The 17,538-nt window shown below is 45.2% G+C and overlaps 2 protein-coding genes across 5 annotated transcripts; one reads left to right on the top strand and one right to left on the bottom strand.

Moving 5' to 3' along the window:
• Positions 1-355: 355 nt before the first annotated feature.
• On the bottom strand, positions 356-7,347 carry LOC132662222 (sperm acrosomal protein FSA-ACR.1). Its single transcript, XM_078432928.2, has 4 exons — positions 7,206-7,347; positions 3,872-4,462; positions 1,492-1,611; positions 356-739 (listed from the first exon to the last, which is right to left on the bottom strand). Exons 1-4 carry the CDS (start codon positions 7,255-7,257, stop codon positions 615-617), a joined length of 888 nt encoding a protein of 295 aa, XP_078289054.2. The 5' UTR covers positions 7,258-7,347; the 3' UTR covers positions 356-614.
• A 1,630-nt stretch (positions 7,348-8,977) lies between these two features.
• On the top strand, positions 8,978-16,073 carry LOC132661050 (protein PIP-1-like). Of its 4 annotated transcripts, XR_013550352.2 has the most exons (4): positions 8,978-9,169; positions 11,560-11,836; positions 12,754-12,867; positions 13,449-14,398. XR_013550352.2 is itself a non-coding variant. In XM_081790187.1 (3 exons), the coding sequence occupies exons 1-3, from the start codon at positions 12,029-12,031 to the stop codon at positions 16,068-16,070; spliced, it is 258 nt and encodes an 85-aa protein (XP_081646313.1). In that variant the 5' UTR covers positions 11,954-12,028; the 3' UTR covers positions 16,071-16,073. The 4 variants fall into 4 exon arrangements, 2 of the variants coding, with proteins under 2 accessions (XP_081646313.1, XP_078290063.1); XR_013550353.2 differs by lacking the exon at positions 11,560-11,836; XM_081790187.1 differs by lacking the exons at positions 8,978-9,169; positions 11,560-11,836; positions 13,449-14,398 and adding exons at positions 11,954-12,083; positions 15,982-16,073.
• Positions 16,074-17,538: the final 1,465 nt, after the last annotated feature.

Raw genomic sequence — 17,538 nt, 5'->3', positions numbered from 1 at the left:
ATTAAAGCACTATGACCTACTACATATTTATATAGCACATTTTTAAAAAGAGTCATTTTATTGTTAAAATCAAGAGTAGACTCTTGAATACTGAAAATTCTCCAGAGCCAAAGAAAGTGAGTTTTAGACATCCTGACAAGTAGACAGGGGTGGGGTTCCTATTGAGATGGAAAGGTAGGGGTTCAGAGAAGGTTCCACAGTGTTGTTTAAGCTACTTTGCATTTCTCTTTGTGGTCTCTGCCCTGGGGGACCCCTTCACTTTGAGGAAGGTGGAGTGATTTAAAATGCATCCACTTTAAGCTCCGGCTGACCCTGCAACTGGCTAATGGGAAAAGAAGTCTGTCGCCAGCCTATATTCTTTACCATACGGAGTTTATTGAGAAAGAAAAGAATGTTGAGAGATGGGGTAAGAGAAGGCAGATGACAGAGAAGAATGGCTTACAGGGCATGGATAGGAGAGGAAAGGTGAGGGATTTGAACATCCTGTCTGACACTCAGGCGGAGACAGATGTGGTTAGTTATAGACTGGGGGAGAAACAATATAACTTGAGCCCAGTAGGGTAATGGAGAATTTTCGCTGCCTGAGTCAGAGCGGGAAGCAAGGGCACAGGCTTCTAGATATTGTTGCAGAAAGATTGATTCCGACAGCATATAATTTGCATCCTGGTTCCATGGGAGAAGAGGTTCATTGATGGGCACATATTCTCACAACCCTGAACCATGAATTGGAGTTTTCCACCTGAAAGAAGTAGAGATAGACTATAGTGAGCAGAAGGCTTCCTTCTCCCACCTTAGCCTTCATCCATGGTCCCCAGTGTCCCCATACAGGCACGACCAAGGTCTCCAGCTTGTATATTCTTCCACCCCTTCTCTTTCCATCCGCCTTTTCTGGGCCCTTCCCCATATCTGTTGCCCACTGCCTCTATTGAGGGACTAGACAAACCACAAGGGAAATCAGGCAGTGTGGTTCACGGGAAATCAGGCAGTTTTGGTGATGAGGAGTGAGTATAAGAGTAGAGAGGTATGAGAATATACTAAGATAGTTCTGGCAACCTATGAACACTGACTGATAGACAATTCTTTATTCATTTATTCAATATTCACTAAATGCCTTCCATGAACTAAACATTGTGCTAAGTGCTAGGAATATATAGCCATGAACAAGACAGACATAGTCCTGAGCTTATGGTCAATGTGTCAACATCTCAAAGTGCAACTCACACATTTCTTTAATACAAAGAGATAGACAGTCTCCCTGTCTCCTTTTAAGACATCATAGGCTTGCTCTATGGAGGGCCTCTACCTCTCCATCAGTAGCTGGAATGCTGCTCTTAATTCTTGAAAGGATAAGGTTCTTCTGAATCTCCAAGTTTCTGGGGAATCACAGCTTGACCCCTCCTCAGACTCCCGCCACTGCAACTACTCCCAAGAGTACTCAAGTTAGTGGATGTGTTTCCCTGGCAAAGATTGTATCATGAAGTCCCCACATACCTTCAAAGATCTTCTTTAACATGCACTGCTGGGAATTCTGAGTGGAGCAGACTCCCTCTCCACGAAGACATTTTCCTTGATCATTCATATATGAGCATGTGTGGCAATTTAATATCGGGCCTGCCAATTTAAGATAAGCCTAATGAAATTCCCTGAGGTTCCTCAGAAAATTAAAAATAGACCTACCCTATGACCCAGCAATAGCACTGCTAGGAATTTATCCAAGGGATACAGGAGTACTGATGCATAGGGGCACTTGTACCCCAATGTTTATAGCAGCACTCTCAACAATACCCAAATTATGGAAAGAGCCTAAATGTCCATCGACTGATGAATGGATAAAGAAATTGTGGTTTATATACACAATGGAATACTACGTGGCAATGAGAAAGAATGAAATATGGCCTTTTGTAACAACGTGGATGGAACTGGAGAGTGTGATGCTAAGTGAAATAAGCCATACAGAGAAAGACAGATACCATATGGTTTCACTCTTATGTGGATCCTGAGAAACGTAACAGAAACCCATGGGGGAGGGGAAGGAAAAAAAAAAAAAAAAAGAGGTTACAGTGGGAGAGAGCCAAAGCATAAGAGACTCTTAAAAACTGAGAACAGGGGCGCCTGGGTGGCGCAGTCGGTTAAGCGTCCGACTTCAGCCAGGTCATGATCTCGCGGTCCGTGAGTTCGAGCCCCGCGTCAGGCTCTGGGCTGATGGCTCGGAGCCTGGAGCCTGTTTCCGATTCTGTGTCTCCCTCTCTCTCTGCCCCTCCCCCGTTCATGCTCTGTCTCTCTCTGTCCCAAAAATAAAATAAAATAAAATTTAAAAATGTTGAAAAAAAAAATTAAAAAAAAAAACAAAAACTGAGAACAAACTGAGGGTTGATGGGGGGTGGGAGGGAGGGGAGGGTGGGTGATGGGTATTGAGGAGGGCACCTTTTGGGATGAGCACTGGGTGTTGTATGGAAACCAATTTGACAATAAATTTCATATATTAAAAAAAATAAATAAAAAATTAAAAAAAAAAAGAAATTCCCTGATGGTCCAGGTGTATAGCTATGAGTCACAAGGGGTGGGATGATGGGTAGCAAGGAGCCTGGATACCACACATTTCATTGCTTGGCTCTCACTGAGCATCTGAGGGCCCTGCGTCTGATAGAGCATAGTCTCTGTTCTGTACCTGAGGAAATGCCTTCATTCTTACTGCTTCATCTATGATTTTCATTGCTGAAGAATCCCAGACTGCTCCCTATATTACTGATGTTTGCTCCATACCCCCACTGGCTTCCTGGATATTTAGTTAAATGCCCTTCTGCCACATCTGACTCCACAGGAGCAAAGTAGAACTTTTGTCACTTGACTGGCTCCCCTTTGTACTCCCCTGTCATGCTCTTACCCATACGGGACAAATGGAGTAAAAACTGATTAATAAGCTATGTTAGAATACTCTAATGTTGCAAACTCGGTAAAGGGTGATCAGTCTCCAATTTCAAACTGATCTTCAACAATGTCAATTTGTCACAAAGGGCATTCTTTTTGAAATGCTTCCGTTTTGCCTCTTTTGCTATCTCCATTCCCAATTCCCTAGTTGAGGAAGCACAAAGAAATCGGAAGGATGTGGGCTGAAGAGTCAGGCTGACCCAAGTTTGAATCCAAGGATTGCTCCTCTCTAGCGATGTGATGTTAGCCTTACTTCTTAGAAGATTTGGAATACTACTACTTATGCAATGGGAGGAAATATGAAGTACTTATATTTGGTAATATCTTGAGACATCAAACTCTGGGTCTTGTTTTCCTTCCTTGGACAACCCTTTTTAGTAAGAGCTAAAACATTGCAGTTTTACTGGGAACTTATTTGTGGATCTAATAGACAAAAGTGTGCTCATGCTTTATTGTCCATGTTCAAACAAAACAGAGCCACCTAGCCAGGGCTAGATATCCACTTACAGAGTTTGCAAAGCATTCTAACATAGTTTGTTGGGGCAGATTTAGCATGAAGCTCATGGAGCCTAGTCTTCCACGAGCCCCTTCCAAGGGAGTGTATTCATAGTTTCTTATGTAGAATAAAGATGGAGGGACTGCTGGCATTTTGTATTTGTGTGTGTGTGTGTGTGTGTGTGTGTGTGTGTGTGTGTGTTTTAAAGAGGGCCCTCAAAACTGCTTAGCTCTCAGGGCCCCACAAAACCTGTATCCTGCCTCCTGGTATTATTATCAAGAGACGTAAAGAGCGTCTTTGAGAGAGCTCTTCGTGAAGTGTTTGTGAATTAGTCTCTCTTCCATACCCTCTCCTTAAAGTTGGCTTTCTTGATGTTCTGCCTAGGTCACACCTGAAGTCAAGGACTAGTACCCATCCAGATGTGCCTCACCTGAAAAGGGGCCTCACCTGAAAGTGTGCTTGAAGGTGGAATGCCTGAAGGCTGTTCACCCGGTGGCTTTTCACCTGAAGCTTGTTCACCTGAAGCTTGTTCACCTGAAGCTTGTTCACCGGAAGCCTGTTCACCTGAAGGCTTCTCACTCAAAACTTGTTCACCTGAAGGCTTTTCAGCTGAAACCTGTTCACCTGAAGGCTTTTCAGCCAAAACTTGTTCACCTGAAGGCTTTTCACTGGAAGACTGTTCGCCAGAAGTCTGTTCACCAGAAGTCTGTTCACCTGAAGGCTTTTCACCAGAAGTCTGTTCACCTGAAGGTTGTTCACCAGAAGTGTGCTCCCCTGTGGTGTGTTCACCTGACATGTGTTCACCCGCAGCATGCTCACCTGAAGTGTGCTCACCTGAAGCGTGCTCACCTGAAGCGTGCTCAACTGAAGCGTGCCCACCTGAGGTGTGCTCACTTAAACTGCTCTCGTCTGAAGAAGTCTCATACAAAGCCTCACCATCTGAAGGGTTTCCAAGTGAAAAGTACCCACCTGAAAATTGCTGAACGGAAGCTTGATGATCCATAGAACCAGGAGGTTCATCAGGCTGACCTGATGCTCCTGGGGTGGAGAAGGAACAGAAGAGAGAGTGAAGGTGAGAGAAAGAATGTCTGGGATAAAGACTGCTTTTCGTATGCAGTAAGGCTAATGTTGTGGGATTCCTGGGTTTCCTGTGGGCCAGATCAGGCACCTGAAGATATTACAGATGTTGGGGGAACTCAGTGAATTACCCAAGAGACCATGAAGGTCAGAGGCGTTAGTAATGAAACACACAGAGACCAACCCTGGCATTTAAAGGAAGAATTTTAAGCTCTGCGTTGTTAAGAAATGCACAGGGGGGCCCACTTGCCCATGTACCAAAAGCACCTAAAGGGAAAATAACGTGCTCCCCCTGACAAAGCCAGCATTTGGAAATCAAAGTACCATCATCACTCACATAACCAGAAGTCCACCCCCAGCCTTCCCTCCAGTGTCTTTGTGGGTGAAAGGCAAGAAGGATGAAGATATGAAAGGGAAAGAGAAGCTAAGTAGTTCTGGCTGGAATTTAACGTGGAAGGTTTTAACCTTTAGACAGGATAAATTTTAAATTAGAGATGACAAATATCTAAGGAACCCACAAAAATTATGAGACAGGATTTAAGACACTTTTATTTGGCAAATTCAGGTTCTTGCTCACACTCAGTCACCAATCCATGTGGGTTGGAGACTCAAAGTTGCCATCAATTATTGAGGTAAGGGACACCTGGGGGGCTCAGTTGGTTGGGCATCCGACTTCAGCTCGGGTCATGATCTCACACTCTGTGAGTTTGAGCCCTGTGTTGGGCTCTGTGCTAACAGCTCAGAGCCTGGAATCTGCTTCACATTCTGTCTCCCTTTTTCTCTGCCCTCCCCCGCTCATGCTCTGTGTCTCTCTCTCTCTCCTTGAAAAATAAACATTAAAAAATTATTAAGATAAAAACATTCTTTGCTTATTTATTTCTGAATTGATACTCCTTGTGACATATACCATTTATATCCACTTCACTTCATGTAGTTGCCACGAGTCTTCAATAAGAAAAATTGTGAAGTTCCTAGTTTATTCCTTAGGTGCTCAACTTATTTTTCTCTCCTTCCCACTTTACACTGGGACTTAACAAAACTCTTAACTGGTCATTCTCTTCTGGCCAATTTCTTCTATCTTTAATCCATTTCACCAATGACTATCAGACAAACATTCTTTAAGTATGATTTTCATTTTGTTGGAATGTAGCACCAAACAATTTGATTATTACTCTTTGACTAGACTGAGTAACCCAGAGGAGAGTGGGTAGGCTACTGAGTTATTAATCCCAGCCAAAAGCTGAGAGGAATTACAAGATCTTTTGAGGCTAAGGTAGCCTAAGTCTCTAAAATACCCTTATCTCTGCAAGAGTTCTGCAATTATATATATATATATATATATATATATATATATATATATATATATATATTCTGGGTGATTTGCAGTCCTTATAATCAATGACTTTCTGAAAGACTAGGATTAGAATACATTGATAAAGCAATGATTTGTTAAGGCTTTTGGGAGGTTTTTATTTTTATTTTTTAATTTTTTTTAATGTTTATTTTTGAGAGAGAGACAGAGAGCAAGCAGGGGAGGGGCAGAGAGAGAGGGAGACACAGAATCCAAAGCAGGCTCTAGGCTCCACACTGTCAGCCCAGAGCCTGACGTGGGGCTTGAACCCACAAACCGCGAGGTCATGACCTGAGTCAAAGTCACACTTAACCAACTGAGCCACCCAGGCGCCCCTTGGGAGGCTTTTATTTTTAAAAGTTGTTACTGAAATATCTGCTTTGCTGATTCTTCAATATTTAAAAAAAATTTTTTTTAATATTTTTTAGAGAGGCAGAGCACAAGTCGGGGGAGAGGAGCAGAGGGAGAGAGAGAATCTTAAGCCGTCTGCATGCTCAGCACGGAGCCCGACATGCAGGACTCAATCCCATAACCCTGGGATCCTGACCTGAGCTGAAATCAAGAGTCAGGCACTCAACCGATTTAGCCATGCAGGCACCCCTTATTCTTCAATAGTTAACAGAAGTTTTAGTACAGAGATTTCTGATACAGAAAGGTTGAAAAAGCACACTAATTTCTTAGTCATTCTTATAGTTGATGACTTAACTGTTTCACCACGTGGCTGACATTTCTGAGTCAATTTTTGAAAGTCTAAGAAAGTAAAAACCAAAATTCTTTGAGAACCAACATTACATTTGTCATTTAATTGACACCTCAGAGCTCACGGCCTCTCTCTTCTCCTCTAGGAGGAATGAGGGAGCACAGCCCTTCATGAATGAGGATCCTGAAAGAGGAAATACAGACAATTGGATAGATAGAACATGGCCATGAAGGAGAGGCTCGTGAGGTCTCTGGCCCATAGCTATGCTCTGAGATGGATTTCTAGGTACATCACATTCCCATCTCCTTGTATCTTTCCTTGCTACATCAACTACATAAGGATCCCTTGCACTCAGTTAATTGGGACAAACCTTCAATGGACTTCCACAGAACCCCTAGACTTATCTTCTCATCTCACAGAGCAACAGGTTCAAATGGTGAGTGGTTGAAAGAAGTAGGAATGAGACTGTGCCAAGCCAGTGGGCTTCTCTGGTGGTAAAGCCATAACTAGGAGGAATCAACGGACTCAGGAGCTCTCAGAGTTGAACTCGTTCAGCTCTTCCTGATTCTGAGTCAGATTGGTTTGGGTAACTTTCTTCTTCAAGGGCTAAAAGACCTTAAAGAGGCCTCCTAGAGCCAATATAAGGGACTCACCTCTGGCAGATCCAACCAGATAAAGACTCATTAGTAAGAGAAACTTCTTCATCTGGATTTTGGGGAAGAGGGGACCCTGGCGTGGGGCACCCAAGACCTGTGAAGTAAACCTGTGAGCAGAAGCTCCCAATACTAGGTTACAGCTTCTGGGAATTCTAGAATCTCAGAGACCACCCGTGTTGCCTCACAATGGGTTTGAGCTTTGAGGTTCTCCTGTAGGCTGCTCAGGCAGGAAGGCCCTCTAACAACCCACGGCAAATTGTGCCAATGAAGACTAATTTGCCATGTGTCAGGTGGTGTCTTGGGGCTCAATCTCTCTGCCCTATCTTTTTTTTTTTTAAACATCTTATTACCAAAATAACATACTCTCTTTGAAATAAAATTTAGAAGTTATTTACTCTCTTTCAAAAGTGTTCTTGACAATGAATTGTGATTGGCTGATTATTATCTATTTGGCTCTTTAAATCAGCCTTTTTTGGCCCTGTAGGCTGACCTCTATTGATTTGATCACCTGAATGCTAGCTGGGTTTGGCTGCAGACTAGATTTAGCCTTTGGAAGATTGGAGGGGGAAATACACACACACACACACACACACACACACACACACACACACACACAGATTGAGATTGAAATATTTCTTCTTTTCCTGCCACAGTTTTGACACTGGTTCGATCTTGACATGGCAAAGCTTCTACAGCTCCTGGGGTTCACCAGGCAGTGGTAACATGTTGGTTTTGGCAAATACATGATATGGGCACAAATAGAGATTGACAAGGGAACATTGAGAGCTGTGCCTTGAGCTGTAATTTCTGTCAAGGGGGTAGAAGATGGATGCAATGAGGCCTCCACCCGGTATATTGGGGATTGGGTGGCAGAGATCCCCTGGCCCTCACCTCCTACTTCTTCCCTACCTTCTTCCCTTGTAGCACTTTGTTACATGTACTACTGGATGCTGGACCCAGAATAGATGTATTTGTCACTCATAATTATGTGTTTAATATATGTCTCCTCCATTTGACTCTAAACTCCTTGAAAGCAGGGTCCTTGTCTGTCTTGATCACTGTAGTATCCCCACTACCTAGCAGCAGTTTGCCACAGAATACATACTTAATAAATGCTTCCTGAATGAAGGAATGGATGAATTGTCTTTCTAGACAAGCTCTTCCTCTTCATCCTACGTCCATCCCAAGCCCCACCCATAGCCAACTTCTAGCTCTTCCCTGAATATGCAATGCTCTCTGCCTTTTCCTAGTGCTCCTCTCCACTTTTCCTGAAATTGTACTTCTCCATCCCGTCTTCCTGATGAGAATTCTTACTCTTTACACACTCCCTAAGAAGCTTTATCATGTCCACCACCACCTACAAATTGAGGGCTCCTTATATCTGCAAGCTGGCCCACAGAGCCTTCTCTCCTTAGTTCAGATCCAGATTTCCAACTACCAGCTGGACGTTTCTATCCAAGTATTCCCACAACATCTCAAACTCAACATTCGTAATACTGAATTCATCATTTGTACCCCAATTCCGTTCCTGGGACCTTTGGTTCAGTAACAGGCTCCTCCTTCTCCCACTCCTCACACAATACATCAATTTTACCTCTAACTACTTCTTCAGTTTATCAGCCCTTCTCTACTCCCACTGACACAACCCAAGTTCAGGCTCATCCCTCCCCTGCACCACTGAAACAGCTTCTTCTCGGTCTGTTGTCCTCATCAGAATTTTCCTTTGTTCTGTCGCCATAACTGACTTCTAAAACTAAAATCCTGAGCAATGAAGTTCTTCCTAACCTGCTGCAGAAACTCCAAACAAAGATGTCCAAGATCAGGCTTCTCCAGCTTCGGTTTCCACAGCCTTACAGCCCTGCCAGTCGCACAGCACACAAACAGATGGTTAGACTCAGTCCTTTCAAGACCATGCATTCTTGAATACGGCACGAACCTGAGAAGGAGAGGCCTGTTCAAAGGTGGGGACATCCTCTGTTTGGCTGTCTGTATAGATTTGTTCCTTCTGTGATATAACAACTCAAGTCAGGGATGGGCTGTGTGATATTATCACTGGGAATTGTGTGAGTAAAGGGATACAGCAATTTCTACCTTTCACTTTACCAGCTTCTTTGCATGATGGTGACTTAACCCGTGGTGTGCTGGGAGCTGGCTTGAACTGGCGGATGAGAGCTGATGGTGAAAGTTCAGGAATTTTATAAGCTACTTGTCGAACACAGCTATTATTATTTTTTTCAATGTTTATTTACTTATTTAGAGGGAAGAGCACACACGAGTGAGCACAAGCAGGGTAGGGGCAGTAAGGGAGGGAGAGAGGGAGAATCCCAAGCAGACTCCGCACTGTCAGTGTAGAGCCTGATGCAGGGCTCGCTCTCATAATCCATGAGATCATGACCTGAACTGAAATCGGGAGTCAGACGCTCAACTGACTGACCCACCCAAGCACCCTAAACACAGATATTATTAAAGTTAACATATAAACTGAGAAATCATATTAGAAACAGAGGTAAAACATACTGAAAACCTCATCAATTCTTTATTATTTTACATTTTGCTATTATCTGTGCTCATAATGTTATTTAGTACCCTTGTTTGCTGGAAATACTATATAATGGTGGGCACGTGTCTTCTCAACTTCCGATTAAGCGATGTCAGGATGGTAGCTGGTCATTGCCATTTGCACCGTGGAAATCTATAAATGCTACAAATCGGGACCTTTCCCACTAGCCTCACCCCACGAGCATCCCCGCACACCGGGAGGCTGGATCCATGTACCGTAACCTGGGAAAGGTGGCCAACTTTTCAGGACATTGACACTTTTCAGAACTTTTCAAGACATTGAAACCTTGCAAATTCCTTCAGCATAGGAACTCATATCTAACAGGACAACTGATAAGTATTTTTTAAAACTAAAAGCCAGGAATTCTGTGGTTGAAGCCAGATAAGGAATGATAGTTTGCGCTAATGGTTGCATCCAATGGATGCAGTCTTTTGTCCCCACTGGTTATTGATAAAGGTTATTAGTAGCCATTATACAAGGGCCTGCTCTTCCCAGCCTGGAAATTCTGCCACTTATGTGACAAACTTAGGTCTTGCCCTGGAATGTTTCCTGAGGCTAGGACCCTGATGCCCAGGACTTCGCCTTCACTGTATGCATCCACAGCTATTCTTCTGATTCCTTGGGAACCAGGCCACCTAATTTTTTATTTTTTTTTAATTTTTTTAATGTTTATTTTTGAGAGAGAGAGAAGGTGAGGGGCAGAGAGAGGGAGACACAGAATCCGAAGCAGGCTCCAGGCTCTGGGCTGTCAGCACAGAACCTGACACTAGGCTCGAACCCATGAGCCGTGGTGAGATCATGAGCTGAACCAAAGTTGGACCATTAACTGTTAACCAACTGAGCCACCCAGGCACCCTGTGGCCACCTTCTTTTTAAATGTTTATTTACTTTTGTGATAGAGGGAGTACAAGCCAGGAGGGACATTCCTTGACAGTGTTCAGAAGGGGGTAGACTGCTTTCTGATACCACCATGAGCTGTGATGACTTTGTCAAGCTTTATGTAGTTTGTATTAAGAAAGCAAAACTTTTTTTTTTTTCCAGATCAGTGTTCTTCTTCTTATTTTTAAAGTTTGTTTATTTTGAGAGAGAGAAAGCATGAGCAGGGGAGTGGCAGAGAGAATTCCAAGCAGGCACCTCGCTCTCAGCCCCCGCCGGGGCTTGAACTCCCAAATTGGGAGATCACAACCAAGTCCACGAAAGCTTGGAAGCTTGATCCACTCGAGTAACCCAGGCGCCCCTCCGCATCAGTGTTTTAAAATTACATTCAGCCGGGCACCTGGGTGGATCAGTCAGTTAAGCGTCTGACTTCGGCTCAGGTCATGAGGTCCTGATCTCGCGGTTTGTGAGTTCGAGCCCTTCGACTCTGTGCTGACAGCTTCTGTGTCTCCCTCTCTCTCTGCCCCTCCCTTGCTCACGCTCTGTCTCTCACTGTCTCAAAAATAAATAAATAAAAAACATTAGGGGCGCCTGGGTGGCTCAGTCGGTTAAGCATCTGACTTCGGCTCAGGTCATGATCTCACAGTCCACGGGTTTGAGCTCCACGTGGGGCTCTGTGCTCACAGCTCAGAGCCCGGAGCATGTTTCAGATTCTGTGTCTCCCTCTTTCTCTGCCCCTCCCCTGTTCATGCTCTCTCTCTCTCTGTCTCAAAAATAAATAAATGTTAAAAAAATAAAATAAAATAAATAAAAATAAAAAACATTACAATTACATTCAGCAGTGTATAAATGAACAAAAATCTCTAGTCTGGCATGCAGCCTGCCTGAAAGATTACCCCAAATCTGCTTTTTCAGGTTTAGTGATTTATTTAGCACCAGTGCAGGCACGTATCCATCTCCGTGAAATCAGGAGATTCCCGAGTCTGCGCTCACACCGCATTCAGGGAAGTGGTCTCAAGTCGGGAAAATCCTGGCGTCACGTGCCCCACCCCTCCAGGTTCCTCAGCTCACCTGAATCTCAAGAATTCTTGGGCTGAGCAAGGCGGACACGATTCTCCCATTAAAAGCTAGGGGGGCATGTGACCAAAAGAAGCCGGGAAAGGACGTGGCTCCCCCAGCGGGGCCAGTGGAGGTGAGCGGAGACCCGGAGGCAGGCGGGGAGGCTGGGGCTCCCACCAGGCGCTCTGTTCACTCCAGGGTCTGTGGAAGCCCAGCCCTCAGCTCCCATTGGTGGCCGCTCCCCGCCTGGGGGGAGGGGGATAAAGCCAGATACTAAGGGGCTGACGCCAGTGGCCCTGTCCCTCCCTCTGTGGCCTGGTCCGAGATGGGTGCGAGCCTCCTGCTGCTGGGCCTCTCCTTGTTGCTGGGCTTCCTGCAAGGTGAGCCAGTGCAGGGCCTCTGGAAGGACCTTGGGCACTGGGGCTGGGTGCTCTGTGCGTTGGTGGGTCAGGGGGAGGTGAGGAGCAAGGCACCAGGGCCTAACCTTAACCTCAGGCGATCGCCGTCTTCACCTCCTCGCCCCACTGTTTTTCCTCCGTCTCTGCCTCCCCTCTCCGATGTTTCCTCCACTTCTGTCACTGCTTTTTCCTTTCTCCTTTCTCCCCTCTTCCCACTTTTACTTCACCTCCTTCCCACCTCAGTTCTCATCCGATACTCCCCAGTTCCTCAAGCTTTCTTGCCGAGAGCCCTACATTTGCGTAAAAGGGAGCAAAGAAGGTTCTTTGTGGGTGGCGAAGGCAGTGGGGGCCATCCAGAAGGATTGGGAAGATCGGTGACGGGCCATGTGAGGGGGTTGGCGGAGCTGCGGTGTAGGACTTGACCTTCAGCACAGTCCATCCCTGGGAGTAGAGGGGCATCCTGTCGTAGTGGCCCGCTTGCCTCCTCCCAGGGGTGTGCCAAGCACCCAGAAATCCCCTGCTCTCAGCCCCCTCTTCAGGCCCCGGGAACCAGCCCCCTCCAGGCTGCGTGTGGCCCAGAAAGTGTGCTCCCTGCTGATCTGCCAGGAGGCAGTGGTGGCCGAGGCTCATCATGCGGGTTTTGACTTTCCAGCTCTACCGTGTTTCCAGTGTCCACGAGTCAACGCCAGCGGGGTTTGCGAGACTGGGGAAAGTGTCTGCGAGACTCAGGGCAGCCAGCGGTGCTTCCTGAGGAAGGTCTACGAAGGTAGGTGGGTCCTGAGAAGTCACCTGGGTGACCCTTGCCTGATCCTGGGAGGGATCTCAGGATCCCTGGGAGGTGGCTCTCAGGAGCCCTGAGGGCAAAAGCAGAGAGTTTGGGAAGGAAGTTTTTCTTAAAAAGTTGGAAGGGGATTTCCTGGACTTGGTGCTGGACTGCCACTAGCCCTTGACTGGACCAGCAGACCTGTTAGGAGAAAAAGTGCTTGTTGAGGGGTCCCTGGGTCCTTGGGCCGTCCCCATGCTGCTCAGGGGTGGGAGGGACTGGCTAAGAAAATTCCAGGGGAGCTTGTGTGTGGTAGTGCTTTTGGGAACTGGTGGCCTTAGTTCAGGCAAGGTAAGGGGTTGGAGGAAGATGGCCCACGAGGGGCTCATCTCTGTCTTTGCAGGGTGGCCAATGTCCCTTATTACCTGGCAGCCCGACTCCTTAGGACTCTGTGCTGTTTCTCCTTATTCTCTGAATCCCCCATTCTTTCAACAAATGTTTATTGCTTTACCTCTTAAGTGGCAAACACTTTTGAACTTGGAAGTCACAAATCCGAGGTCCTCTTCTCTTGTCTTCCTCTCCAGATGACAGGCTCCTGTATGGATACCAGGGCTGTGGGGACCTGTGCCTCTCCATGTCTTTCTTCAGACAAAGTGTTCAAGTGGATTTTGTATGCTGTAATGACACCCCTTTCTGTAACAGATTTTAGAGACTTGGCCCTTTAGCCCTTTTCTCCCATTTAGCCCTTTTCTGTACTCCTGGAGCCTCAAAGGACGGGGCCATCCTTCCCCAGCACTGTTCAAGCCCCGAAGCCTGCTCCTACTAAGCTACGGGTGGTGACGTTTCCACAGCTTCACCCACCAGACCGATGCTTCCTGTTTCCCATCGCCCCTGCTGCTCTTTTTCTCAGATTCCTGTCTCCCCCTCCCCTTTCTCTCTCTGTACCCACATCCCTCCTCGCTTCCCCTGTCATTGGCTGGCATATAACAAGCTCTCCCTCCTCCCCCTTTTCCTTCCTCTGACAAATATTTTCTGACGGCTAAGCCCGGGAGTTCGATGCTGATTAGAGAACAGTGAATAAAACAGACCTGATCTCTGTCCTCAATCAATGTGCCTTCATTTTAGTGGCTCCTTTTTTGCCAGGTGACCAGGGTCACAATAGCTCCAGTATCTTGCCTCGTTCTTACTCACAGGACGTAAGGCTGGAAGGGACTGCTTCACCAGCCCCTCTGTCTGTCACACACACACACACACACACACACACACACACACACACACACTCTTTTTCTCTGTCTCCCTCAGTCTTCCCCCCTTTCCACTGTGTAGCTTTTTCTGAATAAATCTTGCATCGTGGTGTTGCTTAGATTTTTATTTTTATGTTTAAATTATATGAGTAAATATTCAATTTAGGAAAAATACAAAATAGTGACCAGAATAGACAATCCCACCCTACCATGCAGAGACATCCCTTGTTTTAGGGCTTATGGTATACCTCCTTAAGTTATCACATTTGCTTAAAATAAAGTGCCTTTTTTTCCTGCTGTCTTCAAGATTTGCTCTCTATCTTTGGTTGTAAGCAGTTTGATGTTTGTGGTGATGTTGTTTTCAGTGTTCATCTGTTACAGATTCTTTCAGCTTCTTTGGGTCTGTGTTTTGCTGCTTTTCATTATTTTTCGGAAATGGTGCCTATTATGTTTTTAAGTATATATTCCACCTCATTTTCTGTTTCTTCTCTGTCTGGGCAACTAATTGAGTATGTTAGAATGTTTGGTATTATCCTGCAGCTCTTGGATGCTGTGTGCTGGTTTATTATTGTTATTATTTATTACTTTATTACATCTACTCATGTTTCAGTCTAATTTCTATTGCCCAATCTTCAAGTTCACTGATTTTTTTCCTCCACTGTATTGAGTCTACCGATGAGCCCATGACAGAAATTCTTTACCTCTGATATTGTGTTATTTTATTTCTAGCATCTCCGTTTGACTCTTTCCTAGAGATTCTGTTTCTTCTTTCAAATCCTTCATCTGTTCATGTATCCTAACTTTTCTGTTCAATCTTTTTAACATATTATAGTTAATGTCCCTGATTAACAGTTCCAACAACAGGCCATTGCACAGTTCAGTTATGATAGTTACTTTATCTCTTAACAATGGGTTGGGTTTTTTGGTTTTTTTTTTTGCTTTTTTGTGTTTGTAATTTTTATTTATTTTTTTAATGTTTATTTATTTTTGAGAGAGACAGAGACAGAGACAGAGACAGAGTGTGAGCAGGGGAGGGGCAGAGAGAGAGAGGGAGACACAGAATCCAAAGCAGGCTCCAGGCTCTAAGCTGTCAGCACAGAGCCTGATGCTGGTTTTGAACCCATAAACTGCAAGATCATGACCTGAGCCGAAGTCGGACGCTTAACTGACTGACCCACCCAGGCACCCCTGTGTTTGTAATTTTTAAATCAAATGTTTGGCACTGGGGGTAGAATCGTAGAGCATGAGGTAACTATTACTGACACCTAGAAATGGACATGCTTATTTTTATAATTTTTTTAACTTTATTTATTTTGAGAGAGAGAGACAGAGAGAGAGTATGAGTGGGGGAGGGACAGAGAGAGAGAGAGAGACAATCCCAAGTAGGCTCAGTGCAGAGCCTAACATGGGGCTCGGTCTCGCGAATCATGAGATCATGACCTGAGCCAAAATCAAGTCAGAGGCTTAACCCACTGAGCCACCCAGGCGCCCTGGTGCTTCTTTTTGAGTGAGACTGTCATTGTGAGGGGCTGAGGCAATCTCGTCGGACATTGTGACAGGTTACATTTTATTGTTGCTATTGTTACTTTCCATGTGCCCCAGGCTTCAAACTCCTCCAGTGATGGAATGTTGTTTTCTTGTGTTAGGGAGGGTTTCTCTTTCTGTTCATGCCCTCTTCCCAGCTATTAGACATCCCTGTATTCCTGCACCAACCAGGTGGAGGAGGAAAACCAATTTTCCCTCTACCTATCTGGATTCTTGGCTAAGACTGCCCTGTAAGAAAAGATTAAAGAAAAACAGAATTTAATAGCATGCTTGCCTCTTGTATACACGGGAGATTCCCAGGCGAACTGAGTGACTCTTCTCCAAACAGGCTCAAGCCACCACCTTAAATACCATCCCCAGCGAAAGACAAAAGAAGACATTGCAGGGAGAGGGCGGCAGTTACCAGGAAAAGCATAATCAACAAGGGTAAGGTTGTTGTACAGATTTAAGTCGTTGCCTTGTCCACTGTAAGACTTTCTAGAGATTTTAGTCATCTTCTTCCTGGTACACAGAGGGAGACCCCCTTACAAATGGAAATTTCCCTTATGAATGTACATACTCAATCTTCAGAGCTTTTCCTATGTCTGCTGTGTCTTAAAAATAACCAGCTTAAAACAACCCTTATTCCAAAGACACTTATTTTAGGGAGCCATATTCTGCTCCCCCTCACTCCTCTCGCAGCATGATAATGCTGCTGCTTATCATTTGGTGCTGAATTTGTGGTTGTGAGTCTCTGTTTTCCTGGTTCAACTGCAATCTGAGCCTGTCTCAGAATGCCTGGGCCACTTTCAGTATGCCTGCCCCTCCTTTCTGTGGATTTCTGCCTTGTTCTAGGGCTAGTCTTAGGAGATAGTTTTTGGCCTTCTCAAAGAAACAAAGATTTAAGAAAAAAAAATTTTAATGTTTATTTTTGAGAGAAAGAGAGAGAGACAGAGTGTGAGTAGGGGAGGGGCAGAGAGCGAGGGAGACACAGAAGCTGAAACAGGCTCCAGGCTCAGAGCTGCCAAGCACAGAGCCCGACGAGGGGCTCCAACTCCTGAAACTCGAGATCGTGACCTGAGCGGAAGTCCGATGCTCCACCGACCGAGCCACCCGGACACCTCAGAAGTACAGATTTGTAAAAAATTGTTGTTTTACTTATCCTTATCCCAGCCACAATAGGACTTTGTGTCCTATGGTCAGGATTTTCTGCCCTTCTCCCAGAAATGTAAAGCGTTTGCTTTAGAGGAAAAAAGGTCAAAGAAAGTAAGGGGGGCTGTGTGTCTTTTTTTAGCAGCTGCCGATCAGGTCTTGCGAGTCTGCAAGGCCTTGGGGTGGAGGGTGGGTCCGCCTTGCTTCTGATCTTTCTCATTAGCTCTGGGTAGAGATCTCTGGAATAGAGGTTGTAAGCAAGTACAAAATACTATTAGGTCTGGGGCCCTCATTTCTTTCCTACTGACACTTGAGTCCTCACTTGGTTTTTAATGCTTGTTAAAAGCTTAGCTAGTCAGTTCTTATGCCTTTTCTTTTCTTTCTTTCTTTCTTTCTTTCTTTCTTTCTTTCTTTCCTTCCTTCTTTCTTAGAGAGAGAGAGACAGAGAGTGAGATCATGGGCTGGGAAGGGGCAGAGGGAGAGGGAGAGAGAATCTTAAGCAGGCTCCCTGCCCAGTGCAGAACTCGATCTCTGACTGTGAGATCATGACCTGAGCTGAAATCTATAGAGTTGGATGCCCAACTGACTGAGCCATCCAGGTGCCCTGCTTTTGTGTTTTACTCAGCTTTTATGGAGGCTACTTCTTTCCTCTGTGCTCTGCCACAGGTAAGCCAGTTTGTGTGTCTACTCACAGCTACCACGACTACCCATTTAATCAGTCTGTTCTTAAAATTGGCCCTTAAAAAATGTGGGT

The sequence above is a fragment of the Panthera onca genome, chromosome D1 (genome assembly GCF_046562875.1).
Source record: "Panthera onca isolate mPanOnc1 chromosome D1, mPanOnc1 haplotype 2, whole genome shotgun sequence".
In the NCBI taxonomy this organism is placed as follows: Eukaryota; Metazoa; Chordata; class Mammalia; order Carnivora; family Felidae; genus Panthera; species Panthera onca.
This window is presented reverse-complemented; position numbering and strand designations above follow the sequence as displayed.

What these genes read in the sequence shown, in the direction of transcription:
- LOC132661050 (XM_078433937.2), top strand. Translation starts at nt 12,029, where the DNA reads ATGGGTGCGAGCCTCCTGCTGCTGGGCCTCTCCTTGTTGCTGGGCTTC. An exon ending in GTTGCTGGGCTTCCTGCAAG is followed by an intron (nt 12,084 to 12,753) that starts GTGAGCCAGTGC and finishes TTGACTTTCCAG; the next exon opens with CTCTACCGTGTTTCCAGTGT. An exon ending in CCTGAGGAAGGTCTACGAAG is followed by an intron (nt 12,868 to 13,448) that starts GTAGGTGGGTCC and finishes CTTCCTCTCCAG; the next exon opens with ATGACAGGCTCCTGTATGGA.
- LOC132662222 (XM_078432928.2), bottom strand. Translation starts at nt 7,257, where the DNA reads ATGAAGAAGTTTCTCTTACTAATGAGTCTTTATCTGGTTGGATCTGCC. An exon ending in TCTGGTTGGATCTGCCAGAG is followed by an intron (nt 4,463 to 7,205) that starts GTGAGTCCCTTA and finishes TCTCCACCCCAG; the next exon opens with GAGCATCAGGTCAGCCTGAT. An exon ending in GTTAAAGAAGATCTTTGAAG is followed by an intron (nt 740 to 1,491) that starts GTATGTGGGGAC and finishes TACTTCTTTCAG; the next exon opens with GTGGAAAACTCCAATTCATG.